Source organism: Sminthopsis crassicaudata, chromosome 5 (genome assembly GCF_048593235.1).
Source record: "Sminthopsis crassicaudata isolate SCR6 chromosome 5, ASM4859323v1, whole genome shotgun sequence".
Lineage (NCBI taxonomy): Eukaryota > Metazoa > Chordata > Mammalia > Dasyuromorphia > Dasyuridae > Sminthopsis > Sminthopsis crassicaudata.
The window spans coordinates 731,702-753,275 of record NC_133621.1 but is presented as its reverse complement, the minus strand read 5'-3'; the positions used below and the strand labels follow the sequence as shown (position 1 = coordinate 753,275).

The window sequence follows — 21,574 nt, the reverse complement described above, 5'->3', positions numbered from 1 at the left end:
CTCATTTCCCTTCCCAGCATGGACCAGGTGGTGTAGCCCGCCGGGGAGCGGGTGCGGTAGATGGGGGCCGCCTGCAGCTGGTACAAGACGTACGGAGCCGAGGGCGGCGGGTACTGGTTCCAGACGGCGATGGCGTTGGGGTTCTGGGAGTCGTTGCAGAGGTACAGCTCTCCCACCTTCTTCATGATGACCACGGGGGCCCCCACGGGGGAGGCGGGCTGCACGCAGACCCACTTGACGTTCTTGGCCAGGAAGTCCCGGACGGCCATGAGCTCCGGGTCGGACACGGCGTAGGGGCAGCCGGCGGGGGCCACGGCGTAGCCGTAGGGCGCGTGGTAGGGCACGGCCTCCTGGGCCACGGGCACCAGCACCTCCTGCACGTCCATGCCCGCGGGGACCACGCTCGGCGCCATCAGCAGGGCGGCCCGGCAGTTGTGCTGGCAGTACTCGGAGTCGAAGACGATGGTCCGGGAGCTCCACATGATGGAGGGGTTGTGCTGGGTCAGCCAGCGCACGCCCAGGACCACGGGGAAGAAGGGGGACTGGGTCACATCGAAGGAGAGTCTCTCGCGATGCTCCCCGATGTCCACCACCAGCTCCTGGGTCTCCTGGGTCACGGGGCCGGAGGCCAGGGGCCGGCCGTCGATGGCCTCCACCAGCACCGGCCAGTACTTGATCTTCACCGGGATCCCGGTCTGCGCGACGTAGTCTTGGTCGATGAAGTTGCCGGAGGCACCGGAGTCGATCATGGCGCGGACGGTGCAGTAGGAGCCGTCCGGGAGGTGCAGCGTGATCAGCAGTTGCAAGTGAGAAGATGACGCGTCATCTGGGGGGGACCTTTCTGTTTCAGGCCCGGGCGCTGGGGGTCCCTCTACAGCGGGGCCAGGGAGTTTCCCACCCCAGAAGACTTTGGCTTCTTGGACGGACAGTTGTCCACGTAGTGGCCGGCCAGCCCGCAGTACATGCACAGGTTCAGCCTCCGGCGGCGCTCCCTCTCCTCGGGGGTCAGCTGCGGGCGGCTCACCAGCTGGCCGGACTCGGACTCGGCCGGGGGCGACGCGGCGCTCTGCGGCTGGGGCGAGCCGGACGGGGACGCCCCCCGGCGTGAGTTGAGCCGCCCCTCGATGCGCAGGCACTGGTTGATGAGCGCGGGCAGCGAGCGCGCCACCTCCACGCGGGCCAGCTCGTCCTGGATGGGGTCGCTGAGGCCCTCCAGGAACTGGTCGATGAAGGCCGGCTCGTTCCAGTCCAGGTCCTGGGCGCAGAGGCGGAAGGCGCTGGCGTAGTCCAGCACGGAGCCCAGGCCCTGGCGCAGGCGCCGGATCTTGCGGTTGGCGGCCTCCTTGCGCTGGGGGTCCTCGAAGGCCTGCTTGAACTCGTCGATGAAGGCGTCGTAGTTGTTGAGCAGGGGGCTGGACTCCAGCAGGTAGGGGGTGGCCCAGCGGGCGGCGCGCCCCTTGAGCAGGCTGGTGAGGAAGCAGACCCGCACGTGCTCCGTGGGGAAGTCCTCGGGGCGCAGCTCCATGTAGAGGCGGCTCTGGGCCAGGAAGCTGGGCAGCATCTCGGGGGTCCCGTCGAACTTCTCGGGCAGGCCCACGGGGCACTTGCCGCGAGGGGCCGCCAGGCCCATGGCGCCCACCGGGGTGGCCTGCAGCTGCCCCCGCAGGTTGGCGTTCTCCTCGGACAGCTGCAGCAGCTGGGTCTGCAGGGAGCTGTTCTCCTCCGTCTGCTGGAGGAGCTGGGCCCGCAGGGCCTGGACCTCGGCCGTGAGGTCCTCCATCCGGCAGCGGCGCGCCGAGGCGCCCGAGCCGGTGCTGGTCGGCATGCTGGGGGGCGCGGCGGGGCGGCCCTGGCGCGATCGGGGAGGCGTCGTGGAGGGCTCGTCACTCCGGAGGGGCCAGAGCGGGGGGAGGCGGCGGCCCCGGGGGAGGCGGCACCCGGCCGGGGAGCCCCAGGGACAGCCGGGGCCGGCCGGGGGGGACTCCTCCGGCGGCGAGAAGACGCGGTGGCGAAACCGGGGGGGTGCCAGCGGGCCGCGGCGTCAGCGGGAGTTCTCCAGAACCCCCATGCCCCGCCGGCTGGGGCCGGCGCAGAAGATACACTACCGGGGCCGGAGCCCCCAAATCACATCGTCGAGCTGGCCGAGCCGGACGATGCCTCCCTGCCCCCAAATCCGGAGCCCCAACCCCCCACCCCAAGGTGGGGGGTCTGGGTTTAGGAGACTCCCGAGTCCTGCTGTATCCTCAGGTTCTGCGCTGGGAGGTAATGGGGTCTGCTTCCCGAAGGGCAGAGATGCTGGCACCTGCAAAAAAAAGAACACGGGGAGGTTAGGTGGGCTGAGGGCGCCCGAGGAGCCCATCTGGGCCGGGTCTGATCCCCTGCCCACAAGACAAAAAAGGATGTGGAAAAGCAGCTTGGGAAGGACCAGACTCTGAAACTGGGGAAGACGAGGCACTGAGGAGGGACACTGAGGGCCCTGTGGGAGGGAGAGGCACTGAAGGGTCCTTTGGGAGGGGGGATGGGACTGAGGGGATTTGGGGAGGGGGATGAACTGAGGGAGGGCACTAAGGGTCCTTTGGGAGGGGGAGGCACTGAAGGAAATTTGGGAGAGGGCAGGGGACTGAAAGATTTGGGGAGGAGGAGTCACTGAGGGGCTTGTGGGAGGGGGAGGCACTGAGGGCTTGTGGGAGGGGGAGGCACTGAAGGCTTGTGGGAGGGGGAGGCACTAAGCTGGGTAACTGAGGGGGTTTTGGGAGGGAGAGGAACTGAGGGCGAGCACTAAGGGTCCTTTGGGAGGGGGAGGTACTAAGGGGCTTCTGGGAGGGGGAGGCATTGAGGTTCTGTTGGGAGGGGGAGGCACTGAGAGCCCTGTGGGAGGGGGAGATACTGAAGGAAATTTGTGAGGTGGTAGGGGACTGAGGAGCTTTTGGGAGGGGGAGACACTGAGGGAGGGCATTTAGTGCCCTTTGGGAGGGGGAGGAAGTGAGGGGGGCACTGATGCCACTTGGGGAGGGGGAGACACTGAAGGAAATTTGGGAGAGGGCAGGGGACTGAAAGGTTTGGGGAGGGGGAGGCACTGAGGGGCTTGTGGGGGGAGGCACAGAAGGAAATTTGTGAGGTGGTAGGGGACTGAGACCCTTTTGGGAGGGGGAGGTACTAAGGGGCTTCTGGGAGGGGGAGGCATTGAGAGCCCTTTAGGAAGGGGAGGCACTGAGGGGCTTGTGGGAGGGGGAGGAACTAAGGGACTTTTGGGAGGGGGAGGCACTAAGCTGGGTAACTGAGGGGGTTTTGGGAAGGGGAGGCACTGATGGCCCTTTGGGTGGGGGAGGCACTGAGGGGCTTGTGGGAGGGGGAGGCACTGAAGGAAATTTGTGAGGTGGTAGGGGACTGAGGGGTTTTGGGAGGGGGAGGCACTGAGACCCTTTTGGGAGGGGGAGGTACTAAGGGGCTTCTGGGAGGGGGAGGCATTGAGAGCCCTTTGGGAGGGGGAGGAACTGAGAGCCCTTTGGGAGGGGGAGGCACTGAGAGCCCTTTGGGAGGGGGAGGAACTGAGAGCCCTTTGGGAGGGGGAGGCACTGAGGGCCCTTTGGGAGGGGGAGGCACTGAGGGCCCTTTGGGAGGGGGAGGCACTGAGGGCCCTTTGGGAGGGGGAGGCACTGAGGGCCCTTTGGGAGGGGGAGGCACTGAGGGGCTTTTGGCAGGGGGAGGCACTGAGGTTCTGTTGGGAGGGGGAGGCACTGAGAGTCCTTGGGAGGGGGAGGCACTGAGGGCCCTTTGGGTGGGGGAGATACTGAAGGAAATTTGTGAGGTGGTAGGGGACTGAGACCCTTTTGGGAGGGGGAGACACTGAGGGAGGGCATTTAGTGCCCTTTGGGAGGGGGAGGAAGTGAGGGGGGCACTGATGCCACTTGGGGAGGGGGAGATACTGAAGGAAATTTGGGAGAGGGCAGGGGACTGAAAGGTTTGGGGAGGGGGAGGCACTGAGGGGCTTGTGGGAGGGGGAGGCCTAAGCTGGGTAACTGAGGGGGTTTTGGGAAGTGGAGGCACTGATGGCCCTTTGGGTGGGGGACCCACCAAGGGCCCTGTGGGAGGGGGAGGCACTGAAGGAAATTTGTAAGGTGGTAGGGGACTGAGGGGTTTTGGGAGGGGGAGGCACTGAGAGCCCTTTGGGAGGGGGAGGCACTGAGAGCCCTTTGGGAGGGGGAGGTACTAAGGGGCTTGTGGGAGGGGGAGGCACTGAGAGCCCTTTGGGAGGGGGAGGCACTGAAGGAAATTTGTAAGGTGGTAGGGGACTGAGGGGTTTTGGGAGGGGGAGGCACTGAGAGCCCTTTGGGAGGGGGAGGCACTGAGAGCCCTTTGGGAGGGGGAGGTACTAAGGGGCTTGTGGGAGGGGGAGGCACTGAGAGCCCTTTGGGAGGGGGAGGCACTGAAGGAAATTTGGGAGAGGGCAGGGGACTGAAAGGTTTGGGGAGGAGGAGTCACTGAGGGGCTTGTGGGAGGGGGAGGAACTGAGGTTCTGTTGGGAGGGGGAGGCACTGAGGGGCTTGTGGGAGGGGGAGGCACTGAGACCCTTTTGGGAGGGGGAGGCATTGAGAGCCCTTTGGTAGGGGGAGGAACTGAGAACCCTTTGGGAGGGGGAGGCACTGATGGCCCTTTGGGTGGGGGACCCACCAAGGGCCCTGTGGGAGGGGTAGATACTGAAGGAAATTTGTGAGGTGGTAGGGGACTGAGGGGCTTTTGGGAGGGGGAGACACTGAGGGAGGGCATTTAGTGCCCTTTGGGAGGGGGAGGAAGTAAGGGGGGCACTGATGCCACTTGGGGAGGGGGAGACACTGAAGGAAATTTGGGACAGGGCAGGGGACTGAAAGGTTTGGGGAGGGGGAGGCACTGAGGGGCTTGTGGGAGGGGGAGGGATTGAAGGAAATTTGTGAGGTGGAAGGGGACTGAGGGGTTTTGGGAGGGGGAGACATTCAAGAAAATTTGGGAGCGGGAGGTACTGAGGGCCCTTTGGGAGGGAGAGGAACTGAGGGGCTTTTGGCAGGGGGAGGAACTGAGGTTCTGTTGGGAGGGGGAGGCACTGAAGGAAATTTGTGAGGTGGTAGGGGACTGAGGGGTTTTGGGAGGGAGAGGAACTGAGGGAGGGCACTAAGGGTCCTTTGGGAGGGGGAGACATTCAGGAAAATTTGGGAAGGGGAGGCACTGATGGCCCTTTGGGAGGTGGCAAGGCACTGAGTGGTTTGGGAAGGGGAGGAACTGGGGGGGGGCGGATGGAGGGGGAGGCACTGAAGGAAATTTGGGAGAGGGCAGGGGACAGAAAGGTTTGGGGAGGTGGAGTCACTGAGGGGCTTGTGGGAGGGGGAGGCACTGAGGGCTTGTGGGAGGGGGAGGCACTAAGCTGGGTAACTGAGGGGGTTTTGGGAGGGGGCGGCACTTAAAGCCCTTTGGGAAGGGGAGGCACTGATGGCCCTTTGGGTGGGGGACCCACTGAGGGCCCTGTGGGAGGGGGAGGTACTGAAGGAAATTTGTGAGGTGGTAGGGGACTGAGGGGCTTTTGGGAGGGGGAGGCACTGAGGGAGGGCATTTAGTGCACTTTGGGAGGGGGAGGAAGTGAGGGGGGCACTGATGCCACTTGGGGAGGGGGAGACACTGAAGGAAATTTGGGAGAGGGCAGGGGACTGAAAGGTTTGGGGAGGGGGAGGCACTGAGGGGCTTGTGGGAGGGGGAGGCACAGAAGGAAATTTGTGAGGTGGTAGGGGACTGAGGGGTTTTGGGAGGGGGAGGCACTGAGACCCTTTTGGGAAGGGGAGGCACTGAGGGGCTCTTGGGAGGAGGAGGAACTGAGGTCTGTTGGGAGGGGGAGGCACTGAGAGCCCTTTGGGAGGGGGAGGTACTATGGGGCTTCTGGGAGGGGGAGGCATTGAGAGCCCTTTGGGAGGGGGAGGCACTGAGGGGCTTGTGGGAGGGGGAGGAACTAAGCTGGGTAACTGAGGGGGTTTTGGTAGGGAGCGGCACTTAGAGCCCTTTGGGAAGGGGAGGCACTGATGGCCCTTTGGGTGGGGAAGGCACTGAGGGGCTTGTGGGAGGGGGAGGCACTGAAGGAAATTTGTGAGATGGTAGGGGACTGAGGGGCTTTTGGGAGGGGGAGGCACTGAGGGAGGGCATTTAGTGCCCTTTGGGAGGGGGAGGAAGTGAGGGGGGCACTGATGCCACTTGGGGAGGGGGAGACACTGAAGGAAATTTGGGAGAGGGCAGGGGACTGAAAGGTTTGGGGAGGGGGAGGCACTGAGGGGCTTGTGGGAGGGGGAGGCACAGAAGGAAATTTGTGAGGTGGTAGGGGACTGAGGGGTTTTGGGAGGGGGAGGCACTGAGACCCTTTTGGGAAGGGGAGGCACTGAGGGGCTCTTGGGAGGAGGAGGAACTGAGGTCTGTTGGGAGGGGGAGGCACTGAGAGCCCTTTGGGAGGGGGAGGCACTGAGAGCCCTTTGGGAGGGGGAGGTACTATGGGGCTTCTGGGAGGGGGAGGCATTGAGAGCCCTTTGGGAGGGGGAGGCACTGAGAGCCCTTTGGGAGGGGGAGGCACTGAGGGGCTTGTGGGAGGGGGAGGAACTAAGCTGGGTAACTGAGGGGGTTTTGGTAGGGAGCGGCACTTAGAGCCCTTTGGGAAGGGGAGGCACTGATGGCCCTTTGGGTGGGGAAGGCACTGAGGGGCTTGTGGGAGGGGGAGGCACTGAAGGAAATTTGTGAGGTGGTAGGGGACTGAGGGGTTTTGGGAGGGGGAGGCACTGAGACCCTTTTGGGAAGGGGAGGCACTGAGGGGCTCTTGGGAGGAGGAGGAACTGAGGTCTGTTGGGAGGGGGAGGCACTGAGAGCCCTTTGGGAGGGGGAGGCACTGAGAGCCCTTTGGGAGGGGGAGGCACTGAGGGGCTTGTGGGAGGGGGAGGAACTAAGGGACTTTTGGGAGGGGGAGGCACTGAGCTGGGTAACTGAGGGGGTTTTGGTAAGGAGCGGCACTTAGAGCCCTTTGGGTGGGGGAGGCACTGAGGGGCTTGTGGGAGGGGGAGGCACTGAGGGAGGGCATTTAGTGCCCTTTGGGAGGGGGAGGAAGTGAGGGGGACACTGATGCCACTTGGGGAGGGGGAGACACTGAAGGAAATTTGGGAGAGGGCAGGGGACTGAAAGGTTTGGGGAGGGGGAGGCACTGAGGGGCTTGTGGGAGGGGGAGGCACTGAAGGAAATTTGTGAGATGGTAGGGGACTGAGGGGCTTTTGGGAGGGGGAGGCACTGAGGGGCTTTTGGGAGGGGAAGGAACTGAGACCCTTTTGGGAGGGGGAGGCACTGAGAGCCCTTTGGGAGGGGGAGGCACTGAGGGGCTTGTGGGAGGGGGAGGAACTAAGGGACTTTTGGGAGGGGGAGGCACTGAGAGCCCTTTGAGAGGGGGAGGTACTAAGGGGCTTCTGGGAGGGGGAGGCATTGAGAGCCCTTTGGGAGGGGGAGGCACTTAGAGCCCTTTGGGAAGGGGAGGCACTGATGGCCCTTTGGGTGGGGGAGGTACTAAGGGGCTTCTGGGAGGGGGAGGCACTGAGATTCTGCTGGGAGGGGGAGGCACTGAGAGCCCTTTGGGAGGTGGCAGGGCACTAAATGGTTTTGGGAAGGGGAGGCACTGAGGGGTTCTTGGGAGGAGGAGGAACTGAGGTTCTGTTGGGAGGGGGAGACACTGAGAGCCCTTTGGGAGGGGGAGGCACTGAGAGCCTTTTGGGAGGGGGAGGTACTATGGGGCTTCTGGGAGGGGGAGGCACTGAGAGCCCTTTGGGAGGGGGAGGAACTGAAGGAAATTTGTGAGGTGGTAGGGGACTGAGGGGTTTTGGGAGGGAGAGGAACTGAGGGCGGGCACTGAGGGCCCTTTGGGACGGAACGCACTGAGGTGCTTTTCATAGGGGAATGAACTTAGGGCGGGCACTAAGGGGCTTCTGCGAGGGGGAGACACTGAGGGAGGCCACTGAGGGCCCTTTGGGAGGGGGATGCACTGAAGGCCCTTTGGGAAAGGGAGGCACTGAGGGCCCTTTGGGTGGGGGACCCACCGAGGGCCCTGTGGGAGGGGGAGGCACTGAAGGAAATTTGTGAGGTGGTAGGGGACTGAGGGGCTTTTGGGAGGGGGAGGTACTGAGGGGCTTGTGGGAAGGGGATAAACTAAGGGACTTTTGGGAGGGGGAGGAACTGAGGGCGGGCACTAAGGGTCCTTTGGGAGGGGGAGGTACTAAGGGGCTTCTGGGAGGGGGAGGCACTGAGATTCTGCTGGGAGGGGGAGGCATTGATAGCCCTTTGGGAGGTGGCAGGGCACTAAGTGGTTTTGGGAAGGGGAGGCACTGAGGGGCTTTTGGCAGGGGGAGGAACTGAGGTTCTGTTGGGAGGGGGAGGCACTGAAGGAAATTTGTGAGGTGGTAGAGGACTGAGGGGCTTTTGGGAGGGGGAGGCACTGAGAGACCTTTGGGAGGGGGAGGAAGTGAGGGGCTTGTGGGCAGGGGGAGGAACTGAGGTTCTGTTGGGAGGGGGAGGCACTGAAGGAAATTTGTGAGGTGGTAGAGGACTGAGGGGCTTTTGGGAGGGGGAGGCACTGAGAGACCTTTGGGAGGGGGACCCACTGAGGGGCTCTTGGGAGGAGGAGGAACTGAGGTTCTGTTGGGAGTGGGAGGCACTGAAGGAAATTTGTGAGGTGGTAGGGGACTGAGGGGTTTTGGGAGGGGGAGGAACTGAGAGCCCTTTGGGAAGGGGAGGTACTGATGGCCCTTTGGGTGGGGGACCCACCGAGGGCCCTTTGGGAGGGGGAGGCACTGAGGGGCTTGTGGGAGGGGGAGGAACTAAGGGACTTTTGGGAGGGGGAGGAACTGAGAGACCTTTGGGAGGGGGACCCACTGAGGGGCTCTTGGGAGGGGGAGGAACTGAGGGCGGGCACTAAGGGTCCTTTGGGAGGGGGAGGTACTAAGGGGGCTTTTGGGAGGGGAAGACATTCAAGAAAATTTTGGAAGGGGAGGCACTGAAGGAAATTTGGGAGAGGGCAGGGAACTGAAAGGTTTGGGGAGGAGAAGTCACTGAGGGGCTTGTGGGAGGGGGAGGTACTGAGAGCCCTTTGGGAGGGGGAGGCACTGAGGGGCTTGTGGGAGGGGGAGGCACTGAGAGTCCTTGGGAGGGGGAGGCACTGAGGGCCCTTTGGGAGGGGGAGGCACTGAGGGCCCTTTGGGTGGGGGAGGAAGTGAGGGGCTTGTGGGAGGGGGAGGAACTGAGGTTCTGTTGGGAGGGGGAGGCACTGAGAGCCCTGTGGGAGGGGGAGGCACTGAAGGAAATTTGTGAGGTGGTAGGGGACTGAGGGGCTTTTGGGAGGGGGAGGCACTGAGGGAGGGCATTTAGTGCCCTTTGGGTGGGGGAGGAAGTGAGGGGCTTCTGGGACGGGGAGGAACTGAGGTTCTGTTGTGAGGGGGAGGCACTGAGGGAGGGCATTGAGTGCCCTTTGGGAGGGGGAGGAAGTGAGGGGGGGGCACTGATGGCACTTGGCGAGCGGGAGACACTGAAGGAAATTTGGGAGAGGGCAGGGGACTGAAAGGTTTGGGGAGGAGGAGGCACTGAGGGGCTTGTGGGAGGGGGAGGTACTAAGGGCCTTTTGGGACGGGGAGGCACTGAGGTTCTGTTGGGAGGGGGAGGAACTGAAGGAAATTTGTGAGGTGGCAGGGGACTGATGGGTTTTGGGAGGGAGAGGAACTGAGGGCGGGCACTGAGGGCCCTTTGGGAGGGGGAGGAACTAAGGGGCTTCTGGGAGGGGGAGGCACTGAGATTCTGCTGGGAGGGGTAGGCATTGATAGCCCTTTGGGAGGTGGCAGGGCACTAAGTGGTTTTGGGAAGGGGAGGCACTGAGGGGCTTTTGGCAGGGGGAGGAACTGAGACCCTTTTGGGAGGGGGAGGCACTGAGGGCTCTTTGGGAGGGGGAGGAACTGAAGGAAATTTGTGAGGTGGCAGGGGACTGATGGGTTTTGGGAGGGAGAGGAACTGAGGGCGGGCACTGAGGGCCCTTTGGGACGGGAACATACTGAGGTGCTTTTCATAGGGGAATGAACTTAGGGCGGGCACTTAGGGGCTTCTGGGACGGGGAGGAACTGAGGTTCTGTTGGGAGGGGGAGGCACTGAAGGAAATTTGTGAGGTGGTAGAGGACTGAGGGGCTTTTGGGAGGGGGAGGCACTGAGAGCCCTTTGGGAGGGGGAGGCACTGAGGGCCCTTTGGGTGGGGGAGGAAGTGAGGGGCTTGTGGGAGGGGGAGGAACTGAGGTTCTGTTGGGAGGGGGAGGCACTGAGAGCCCTGTGGGAGGGGGAGGCACTGAAGGAAATTTGTGAGGTGGTAGGGGACTGAGGGGCTTTTGGGAGGGGGAGGCACTGAGGGAGGGCATTTAGTGCCCTTTGGGTGGGGGAGGAAGTGAGGGGGGGGCACTGATGGCACTTGGCGAGCGGGAGACACTGAAGGAAATTTGGGAGAGGGCAGGGGACTGAAAGGTTTGGGGAGGAGGAGGCACTGAGGGGCTTGTGGGAGGGGGAGGTACTAAGGGCCTTTTGGGAGGGGGAGGCACTGAGGTTCTGTTGGGAGGGCGAGGCACTGAGGGGGCTTTTGGGAGGGAGAGGCACTGAAGGAGGGCACTGAGAGCCCTTTGGGAGGGGGATGCACTAAGCTGGGTAACTGAGGGGGTTTTGGGAGGGGGCGGCACTTAGAGCCCTTTGGGAAGGGGCGGCACTGAGGGGCTTTTCAGAGGGGGAGGATCTGAGGGAGGGCACTGAGGGCCCTTTGGGAGGGGGATGCACTGAGGGCCCTTTGGGAGGGGGATGCACTGAGGGGGCTTTTGGGAGGGGCAGGCACTGAAGGAAATTTGGCAGGAGACTGAGGGGCTTGGGGAGGGGGAGACCCCGAAGAGACACTGGGAGGGGGCTGGCCTGCTGATATCGGGAATGGGGCAGAACTGAGACTTTGCGAAGGGTCGGCATTGAGGGGCCTTTATCCCAAAGTTACTTTGAGACATTTGACGTAGAAAACGGGGAAGAGTAGATTCCAAGATGCAGGGCAGTTGCGGCTGTCAGACTAGTAATGGGGGTAGATTGTGGGGGGAGGCTAGGTAATAAGCCGGGATGCGGGAGTTTGAGGAGAGACTCTATTAAGGAGGGTAGGCTGGGGGGGTGGATCATAAGACAATGAGAGAGTGCTTAAGCCTCCATGAGGGCGGGAGAATGGCAGGGACAAAGAACGTGAGGAAGGGGTTCGGGACAAGGTAATCAGGATAATTTGTGGGTGAAAGTAACATTCAAAATGGGAGGGGAAGGGGGGTCAGCGCGAAGACTCGTGGTAATGAGCAGGTTGTGAGGAAGATCTATACTACCCCCCACATGGGGACGGGGTTTAGGATTAAAGGATAGGGGGGAAATGGGGAGGGGGCTGTATTTAGAGACGGAAAGGGAGTTCCGGCTGGAAGACTAAAGTAAGGACAGATCATGAGGGGGTACAATACGTAAAAAGAGGGGCCGGGGCTTTGAGAACCCTAACCCTAAACTCTAGGGACTGGATGTAATGGAGGTGCACTGTGGGGAGCTGGACTGTAAAGAGATGGAGAGGGGTATCCGCTTATAGGACAAATTGGGAGCCTAAATTGTGGCACCTACATAAACAGGAGATGGGGAGGGGGTAGCAAAGAACTGGGGGGGTTAGAATTTTTTAAATGGGGGAAGGACACTGAATCTCCAGGATCGCAATAATGAGGTGGTGGGAAAGTAGCAAAGTATTTAGAGATTGGGGGGAGAGGGTTAGAGGGGGCTACAGTCATGGATGCTAAATTATTATTTTAAATGGGAGGTGGTGGGATGTTATTGGATTATAAAGAAATGGTGGGGGGGGGTTTAGGGCTTTATGGCAAAGCTCTGGGGAGGCTAGAATTTAAATAGATGGGGGGAGGCAGGAGAACCCTAACCCTGATGCTGTTTTTAAGGGGAAGGGTCTGTTCTAGGTTAAAGAGATGGGGAAGAGCCCGGAAGGTTAGGGAGTTATCGCGAAGCTCTGGGGAGGCTAGAATTGAAGTAGCTGGGGAGGGACCACTCCCCCTGGGGACCTGCTGTAATGGGGGTCCATCGGATCCAGAGACGGGAGGGGCTTGGAGGGTAAGGATTTGTAGGAAAGGGTTGGGGCTAGAATTTAGTCCATGGAGCGAGGCTTTGCGTCTCAGGAAGCGAAGCAGTGAGGGTCTGTGATAGGAGGATGGCACACTATCCAAAGCTTGGGGGGAGAGCTTTCACTACAGTTAGGGGAGCTGTTAGATCATGAGGAGGGGCATGATGTGAAAGGAGTGTCCTAAGGAGGGGACAAAATGTGAAGCTGCAGCAGGGGGCTTTGCGACCCTAACCCTAGGAACCTGATGTAATGGGGGTCTACCGTGAGGAGCTGCAGTATAAAGATGAGGAAGGGGTTGGAGGTTAGGATTTACAGCAAAGAGTTTGGGGGGTTCGAGTTTTAATAGATCAAGAGACTTCGCTAGCCCTGGCGATTGGTTTTAATGGGGGTCAATTGTGTGAAGCTGTATTATATAGGGATGAAGAGGGGTTACAGTTTAGGGATGTATAGCAAAGATTTGGGGAGGCTAGAACTTAAAGAGATGAGGAGGGGCTAACCCTAACCCTCCCCTAGGGACCTGACATAATGGGGATCAATCGTGGGGAGCTCAAGAGATGGATAGAAGATTGGAGATTAAAGATTTATAGGAAAGTGTGTGTGGGGGGGGTGGCCAGACGTTAAATAGATGGGAAGGGGCTTTGAGTCTCCAGAACTAGCTCTGAGGGAGTTGGGAGGGTGGCCAAGTATTCAGAGATTGGGGGGAGATAGGTGTTATAGTCAGGGGAGCCAACATTAAAAATGGGCAGGGCGTGATGTTGAAGGAGTGTCCTAATGAGGGGAGTATGTGGGAGGGGGTAAAACGTAAAGGGGGGGGCTTTGATCATCAGAACCCTAGTCCTCCCTCCCCTCCTCCAGGGATCCCCGGTCATGGGGGAAGGCTGTGGAGAGGGGGGTGGGGGGCAATAGATAACAAATGCTCCAGGAGGGGATTCGAGCAGAGTAAGGGGGATGACTACAGGGGTCCCAGAGGCTCTGAGAGAAGCCTTATGTAGGGGGGGGGGCTGGGCTCCACCTGAGAAGAGTTTAAAGGCTGGATTCGTTTAACTGCATCAGAATCTAGGTTTGCTTGTGATTTTTTTATTTTGGGGGATGGTTTGAGGAGATTTTTGGAGGGAGGCAGAGGGAGGGACTTGGAAGCCACGGCCGCTATCAATAGCGATATGGAGGAAGCTTGAGCTAGAGGACAGAAATCAGGCTAGAGATTAAGCTGTATGAAGGAGGGGGGTGGGCTGCAATGAGGGGGAGGGGTCCTGAGGATGAACCCAGAATATGGGTCATGTTATAGCAGGGTGGGGTGTTGGGCTAGGTCCGGGGTGAATGATTGACAACATCCTCCCTAGGAAAGATGCTCTAGGGCTACAGAGATGGGAAAGGGGCTTAAGGCTAGACCAGGATAATCAGGGAACAGGCTATTTTGTAAGGGTGGGGAGGGCAGCTACAAGAAGTACTCAAGCTTAGGCTACAGTAACCCGGGAGGGGTGCTGAGATTGGAGCCAGTAACCACCATGAAAGTGAAGTTGTAAGGAGAGAGGCTATAGTTTTGAGAAAGGGGCTTGAGATTTAATACAATAACCACCATAAAGATGAGGTTGTAACTGTGAGGGGGCTCTAGTTTACGGGAGGGAACTTGAGATCAGATCCAATAACCACCATGAAGGTGAGGTGGTGAGGGGGGGGACTCAAGTTTTGGGGTGGGGCTTGGGACTGGATTGAGTTACCACCATAAAGGCTGGGCTATAAAGGGAGGGGGTTTGAGGTTGCATCCTATAACCACCATAAAGGTGAGGCTGTAAGAGGGACTCTGGTTTTCGGGAGGGGGCTTGGGACTGGATTGAGTTACCACCATAAAGGCTGGGCTATAAAGGGAGGGGGTTTGAGGTTGCATCCTATAACCACCATAAAGTTGAGGCTGTAAGGGGGACCCCGGTTTTGGGGAGGGGGTTTGAGGTTGCATTCTATAACCACCATAAAGGTGAGGCTGTAAGGGGGACCCCGGTTTTGGGGAGGGGGTTTGAGGTTGCATTCTATAACCACCATAAAGGTGAGGCTGTAAGGGGGACCCCGGTTTTGGGGAGGGGGCTTCGGATTGGATAAGTAACCACCTTAAAGGTGAGGCTGTAAGAGGGACTCTGGTTTTCGGGAGGGGGCTTGGGATTGGATTGAGTTACCACCATAAAGGCTGGACTATAAAGGGAGGGGGTTTGAGGTTGCATCCTATAACCACCATAAAGGTGAGGCTGTAAGGGGGACCCCGGTTTTGGGGAGGGGGCTTCGGATTAGATGCAGTTACCACCATAAAGTGAGGCTGTAAGAGGGACCCTGGTTTTGGGGAGGGGGTTTGAGGTTGTATCCTATAACCACCATAAAGGTGAGGCTGTAAGGGGGACCCCGGTTTTGGGGAGGGGGCTTCGGATTGGATTGAGTTACCACCATAAAGGCTGGGCTATAAAGGGAGGGGGTTTGAGGTTGTATCCTATAACCACCATAAAGGTGAGGCTGTAAGGGGGACCCCGGTTTTGGGGAGGGGGCTTCGGATTGGATTAGTAACCACCATAAAGGTGAGGCTGTAAGGGGGACCCCGGTTTTGGGGAGGGAGCTTCGGATTAGATGCAGTTACCACCATAAAGGTGAGGCTGTAAGAGGGACCCTGGTTTTGGGGAGGGGGTTTGAGGTTGTATCCTATAACCACCATAAAGGTGAGGCTGTAAGGGGGACCCCGGTTTTGGGGAGGGGGCTTCGGATTAGATGCAGTTACCACCATAAGGTGAGGCTGTAAGAGGGACCCTGGTTTTGGGGAGGGGGCTTCGGATTAGATGCAGTTACCACCATAAAGTTGAGGCTGTAAGAGGGACTCTGGTTTTCGGGAGGGGGCTTGGGACTGGATTGAGTTACCACCATAAAGGCTGGGCTATAAAGGGAGGGGGTTTGAGGTTGCATCCTATAACCACCATAAAGGTGAGGCTGTAAGGGGGACCCCGGTTTTGGGGAGGGGGCTTCGGATTGGATTAGTAACCACCATAAAGGTGAGGCTGTAAGAGGGACCCTGGTTTTGGGGAGGGGGTTTGAGGTTGTATCCTATAACCACCATAAAGGTGAGGCTGTAAGAGGGACTCTGGTTTTCGGGAGGGGGCTTGGGATTGGATTGAATTACCACCATAAAGGCTGGGCTATAAAGGGAGGGGGTTTGAGGTTGCATCCTATAACCACCATAAAGGTGAGGCTGTAAGGGGGACCCCGGTTTTGGGGAGGGGGTTTGAGGTTGTATCCTATAACCACCATAAAGGTGAGGCTGTAAGGGGGACCCCGGTTTTGGGGAGGGGGCTTCGGATTAGATGCAGTTACCACCATAAAGTTGAGGCTGTAAGGGGGACCCCGGTTTTGGGGAGGGGGCTTCGGATTGGATAAGTAACCACCTTAAAGGTGAGGCTGTAAGAGGGACTCTGGTTTTCGGGAGGGGGCTTGGGATTGGATTGAGTTACCACCATAAAGGCTGGACTATAAAGGGAGGGGGTTTGAGGTTGCATCCTATAACCACCATAAAGGTGAGGCTGTAAGGGGGACCCCGGTTTTGGGGAGGGGGCTTCGGATTAGATGCAGTTACCACCATAAAGTGAGGCTGTAAGAGGGACCCTGGTTTTGGGGAGGGGGTTTGAGGTTGTATCCTATAACCACCATAAAGGTGAGGCTGTAAGGGGGACCCCGGTTTTGGGGAGGGGGCTTCGGATTGGATTGAGTTACCACCATAAAGGCTGGGCTATAAAGGGAGGGGGTTTGAGGTTGTATCCTATAACCACCATAAAGGTGAGGCTGTAAGGGGGACCCCGGTTTTGGGGAGGGGGCTTCGGATTGGATTAGTAACCACCATAAAGGTGAGGCTGTAAGGGGGACCCCGGTTTTGGGGAGGGAGCTTCGGATTAGATGCAGTTACCACCATAAAGGTGAGGCTGTAAGAGGGACCCTGGTTTTGGGGAGGGGGTTTGAGGTTGTATCCTATAACCACCATAAAGGTGAGGCTGTAAGGGGGACCCCGGTTTTGGGGAGGGGGCTTCGGATTAGATGCAGTTACCACCATAAGGTGAGGCTGTAAGAGGGACCCTGGTTTTGGGGAGGGGGCTTCGGATTAGATGCAGTTACCACCATAAAGTTGAGGCTGTAAGAGGGACTCTGGTTTTCGGGAGGGGGCTTGGGACTGGATTGAGTTACCACCATAAAGGCTGGGCTATAAAGGGAGGGGGTTTGAGGTTGCATCCTATAACCACCATAAAGGTGAGGCTGTAAGGGGGACCCCGGTTTTGGGGAGGGGGCTTCGGATTGGATTAGTAACCACCATAAAGGTGAGGCTGTAAGAGGGACCCTGGTTTTGGGGAGGGGGTTTGAGGTTGTATCCTATAACCACCATAAAGGTGAGGCTGTAAGAGGGACTCTGGTTTTCGGGAGGGGGCTTGGGATTGGATTGAATTACCACCATAAAGGCTGGGCTATAAAGGGAGGGGGTTTGAGGTTGCATCCTATAACCACCATAAAGGTGAGGCTGTAAGGGGGACCCCGGTTTTGGGGAGGGGGTTTGAGGTTGTATCCTATAACCACCATAAAGGTGAGGCTGTAAGGGGGACCCCGGTTTTGGGGAGGGGGCTTCGGATTAGATGCAGTTACCACCATAAAGTTGAGGCTGTAAGGGGGACCCCGGTTTGGGTGAGGGGGCTTCGGATTGGATTAGTAACCACCATAAAGGTGAGGCTGTAAGAGGGACTCTGGTTTTCGGGAGGGGGCTTGGGATTGGATTGAGTTACCACCATAAAGGCTGGGCTATAAAGGGAGGGGGTTTGAGGTTGCATCCTATAACCACCATAAAGGTGAGGCTGTAAGGGGGACCCCGGTTTTGGGGAGGGGGCTTCGGATTAGATGCAGTTACCACCATAAGGTGAGGCTGTAAGAGGGACCCTGGTTTTGGGGAGGGGGTTTGAGGTTGTATCCTATAACCACCATAAAGGTGAGGCTGTAAGGGGGACCCCGGTTTTGGGGAGGGGGCTTCGGATTGGATTAGTAACCACCATAAAGGTGAGGCTGTAAGGGGGACCCCGGTTTTGGGGAGGGGGCTTCGGATTAGATGCAGTTACCACCATAAAGGTGAGGCTGTAAGAGGGACTCTGGTTTTCGGGAGGGGGCTTGGGATTGGATTGAATTACCACCATAAAGGCTGGGCTATAAAGGGAGGGGGTTTGAGGTTGTATCCTATAACCACCATAAAGGTGAGGCTGTAAGGGGGACCCCGGTTTTGGGGAGGGGGTTTGAGATTGCATCCTATAACCACCATAAAGGTGAGGCTGTAAGGGGGACCCCGGTTTTGGGGAGGGGACTTCGGATTAGATGCAGTTACCACCATAAAGTTGAGGCTGTAAGGGGGACCCCAGTTTGGGGGAGGGGGCTTCGGATTGGATTAGTAACCACCATAAAGGTGAGGCTGTAAGAGGGACTCTGAATTTTGGGGAGGGGGTTTGAGGTTGTATCCTATAACCACCATAAAGGTGAGGCTGTAAGGGGGACCCCGGTTTTGGGGAGGGGGCTTCGGATTGGATTAGTAACCACCATAAAGGTGAGGCTGTAAGGGGGACCCCGGTTTTGGGGAGGGGGCTTCGGATTAGATGCAGTTACCACCATAAAGGTGAGGCTGTAAGAGGGACTCTGGTTTTCGGGAGGGGGCTTGGGATTGGATTGAATTACCACCATAAAGGCTGGGCTATAAAGGGAGGGGGTTTGAGGTTGTATCCTATAACCACCATAAAGGTGAGGCTGTAAGGGGGACCCCGGTTTTGGGGAGGGGGTTTGAGATTGCATCCTATAACCACCATAAAGGTGAGGCTGTAAGGGGGACCCCGGTTTTGGGGAGGGGACTTCGGATTAGATGCAGTTACCACCATAAAGTTGAGGCTGTAAGGGGGACCCCGGTTTGGGGGAGGGGGCTTCGGATTGGATTAGTAACCACCATAAAGGTGAGGCTGTAAGAGGGACTCTGAATTTTGGGGAGGGGGTTTGAGGTTGCATCCTATAACCACCATAAAGGTGAGGCTGTAAGGGGGACCCCGGTTTTGGGGAGGGGGTTTGAGGTTGCATCCTATAACCACCATAAAGGTGAGGCTGTAAGGGGGACCCCGGTTTTGGGGAGGGGACTTCGGATTAGATGCAGTTACCACCATAAAGTTGAGGCTGTAAGGGGGACCCCGGTTTGGGGGAGGGGGCTTCGGATTGGATTAGTAACCACCATAAAGGTGAGGCTGTAAGAGGGACTCTGAATTTTGGGGAGGGGGTTTGAGGTTGCATCCTATAACCACCATAAAGGTGAGGCTGTAAGGGGGACCCCGGTTTTGGGGAGGGGACTTCGGATTAGATGCAGTTACCACCATAAAGTTGAGGCTGTAAGGGGGACCCCGGTTTGGGGGAGGGGGCTTCAGATTGGATTAGTAACCACCATAAAGGTGAGGCTGTAAGAGGGACTCTGAATTTTGGGGAGGGGGTTTGAGGTTGTATCCTATAACCACCATAAAGGTGAGGCTGTAAGGGGGTCCCCCGTTTGGGGGAGGGGGCTTCGGATTGGATCTGGTTACCACCATGCCGGCTAAAGCATAAGGAGAGGATCCAGGAAGCCCAAGGCTTGGTTGGGAGGTGGGGGTCTTGCCCCTGGATTAGTTGTGGGCGGGGATAGGAGTGGGGGGGACAGCCCCAACAGGTGGCTGCTGCGCAGTATCTGAGCTGGGGAAGAGGTGGGGGCTAGGCCGCCTCGGTAGCTGGGGGGGGCTGGACTGCAGTGAGTGGGAAGGGGCGGGGGCGCCCTGCGGCTGGCCCGCAGTCCCAGCACTCGGCACGGCTCAGGCTGGCCCAGCGGTCGGGGTCCGGGAGCACGCTGGCAATGGCGCAGCGGGCGGTCTGCTGCAGAAATCGGGTGGGGTCCGCAGCGGCTGCGGCAGAGGGGCAGCGCCAGGGGCCGGCCCACTTCCGGGGATCAGTCTCCCCATCTCCATCCCGCAGCCTTTCGCTCCGCCCACGCGGTGGTCCGGGGATGGCAGACTGCAGAGGAGGGGGCGGGGCGCGGACCCTCCCTCCCGGGCTGCGGAGGAGGGGATGGGCACTGCGGCTTAGGGGTCCAGGGCGGAAGCAGACAGGCTGCGGTGGGGGGGGGGCACTGCGGCATTGGGGGGCTGGGCTGCGGTAGCCGTCAGCTCCCCAGAGGCGGGGCTGGCGGGTGGGAGAACGAGGGTCCGCATTGGCCGCTTCCGCATCTGCAGAGCGGTCCGCAGGGAGGGGGCTGCGCGGGGGGCAGCAGGGGGCGGGGCCGAGCCTCCGCCGTCAGAGAGGACGCCCCTCCCTAGTGCGGCACTAGGCACCCAAGGGAGGGGGGAGAGGCGGTCTGCCGCCGCCGCCGCCGAGCCATTTCTTCTTCCCCAGTTACCTGTCCCCGCATGGATTCTTCCACAGCTTTCCCCGGAGATTTGGGGCTATTTGGAGCCTTGGAGAGAGCTAGCCCCCCTCCCCTTAATTTCCAGGAGAGGAAACTGAGGCTGCAGCGGTGAAGCACTAGCTACCGCAAAGCCGCACCGGCGAACCCTCGGGTGACGCCACTGCAGCACTTGGAGCCCGCCCACCCCTCCCTCCCCTCTCCCCCTCCTCCAATCTGGAACGGCCAAGTCCGAGAGCCTTCTCTGCTCCTCACTTCCTGGTCTATGCGGTATTTGCTCCGCAGACCACCCCTCCCCTCCTGGCGGGTCCCGCCCACCTGTCTGCTGCAGCTTTCCCACCCAGATTTTCGACGCAGTACCAATTTCTCTGTGCCCCCCCCCCCCAGGTTCTGTGCTGGACCCTTTTTATGTCTACCCCATTTTCGGGGTCTCCCGGCTCTCTGGGGTCCAGCTGTTAAGCCAAAGACCCTCGGATCGATTCATCGAGCCCGATGCTCTTATGTCTACGCCATTTCTCGGGGTCTCCCGCTCTCTGGGGTCCAGCTGTTAAGCCAAAGACCCTCGGATCGATTCAGCGAGCCCGATGCTGCATCACCCCCGCTCTAGAATTCATCCGCATGCCCCTTCTCGGGACCTTCCCAAGGGGCTTCCCACCCCTCTCCGGGCTCCCTCAGCGTCCGCCAGCCACCGTCAATCGGCAATCATTCTCCCTGCTCCGTCCCCCGCATTTTCGTCCATCGCCCGCCCCCTCCCCCATCACTCACCTGGACTCCCGCAAGGGGCTCGGTCGCCCCCCAATCTTCCACAGCTGCCCAAGGGAGGCACCGGTCCTAGCGCGTGTTCCCCACCCCGCCACCCCCAGCGGGGAGCTCCAGGGGCTCTCTCGCTCCCACCCGGAGACGACCGCCTGGCGCGGGCTTTGAAAGCCCCAGGGAGGCTGCCCCTCTCCCCTGGGCTCCCGCCCGGCCCCGCACCTTTGGCCGGGGCCATCTCCCTCCTTGCTCCCGCCCCTTCTCCCAGGTCGGCCGGAGCCGCCTTCTTCCCCTCCGAAGTTACTTCGTAGCCTTGCGGGCTCCTGTCAGTGTCCGCCCCAGCCCCTGCGGCTGCGCCCGCTTGGAGCCTCGGCAGCCCTGACGCAGTAGCGCCAAACTGAATGAATGAACGGGAGTGTGGGGTGCGACGGCGGCCGGCCGGGGGGCTGGGGCTGGCCGGCGCCCGGGGACTGCCCTGCTCGAAGGCGGGCTCCACCTTACCCGACAGCCGGCTCTGGGCAGCCTGCGGCGGTGGCTCGAGGCTGGCGCCGGTCCGGCCCCTGGGGAGGCGCCGGGGGAGCGGGCGGGCGAGCGGCTGGGGACTCCGGGGGGCGAAGGCTGCGGGAGCGTCGGGAGAAGCGACTGCACGAGGCGAGACTCGACTCCGTCTGGGCAGAGCGGAGCGCGGGGCGGGCTCGAAGAAAGCTTGTGCGCAGGCGCGGCGGCTCCGCTCCTCCCCCGCCCGCCGGGGGCCGCCGCCGCTGCAGAGGCAGCTGGCGGGGGCGGGGCGGGCCGGTCGGAGCGCTGTAACGCCGAGCGCGGCCGTCAGGGGGAGGCCGAGAGCAAGGCCGGCCGGCCCGGGCGGGGCTGACAGGGGCCGAGCCGAGTGAGGAGCCTGGGCTGAGCCCGAGCGGAGCCCGGGACTGAGGAGGAAGATGCTGCGGACGCCCGGAGGAGCAGGGGGGGGACCCTGCGTGGGCAGGAGCTCCGCCACCGCCGCGGCCTTGCTGCTGCTCACAGGTGCGTCCGCGACCCCCAGATCCCCGGAGAAGGACGGGATGGGCCGTGAGGGGGAAAACGGGCGGCCGAGCGGGATCCCACCCCACCCGTGTCCCGCGTGGACCAAATGAGCGTCTCAGCGCCCCCCCGGGGGCCTCCCTCTTCACGCCGCGCAGGGGGTCTGT

The 21,574-nt window shown here is 60.3% G+C and overlaps 1 protein-coding gene across 1 annotated transcript; it reads right to left on the bottom strand.

The window, feature by feature from the left end:
* Nucleotides 1–750: 750 nt before the first annotated feature.
* On the bottom strand, nt 751–21,047 carry PEG10 (paternally expressed 10). The gene is made up of 2 exons (XM_074266952.1): nt 20,892–21,047; nt 751–2,302 (listed from the first exon to the last, which is right to left on the bottom strand). The coding sequence occupies exon 2, from the start codon at nt 1,823–1,825 to the stop codon at nt 872–874; it is 954 nt and encodes a 317-aa protein (XP_074123053.1). The 5' UTR covers nt 1,826–2,302; nt 20,892–21,047; the 3' UTR covers nt 751–871.
* Nucleotides 21,048–21,574: the final 527 nt, after the last annotated feature.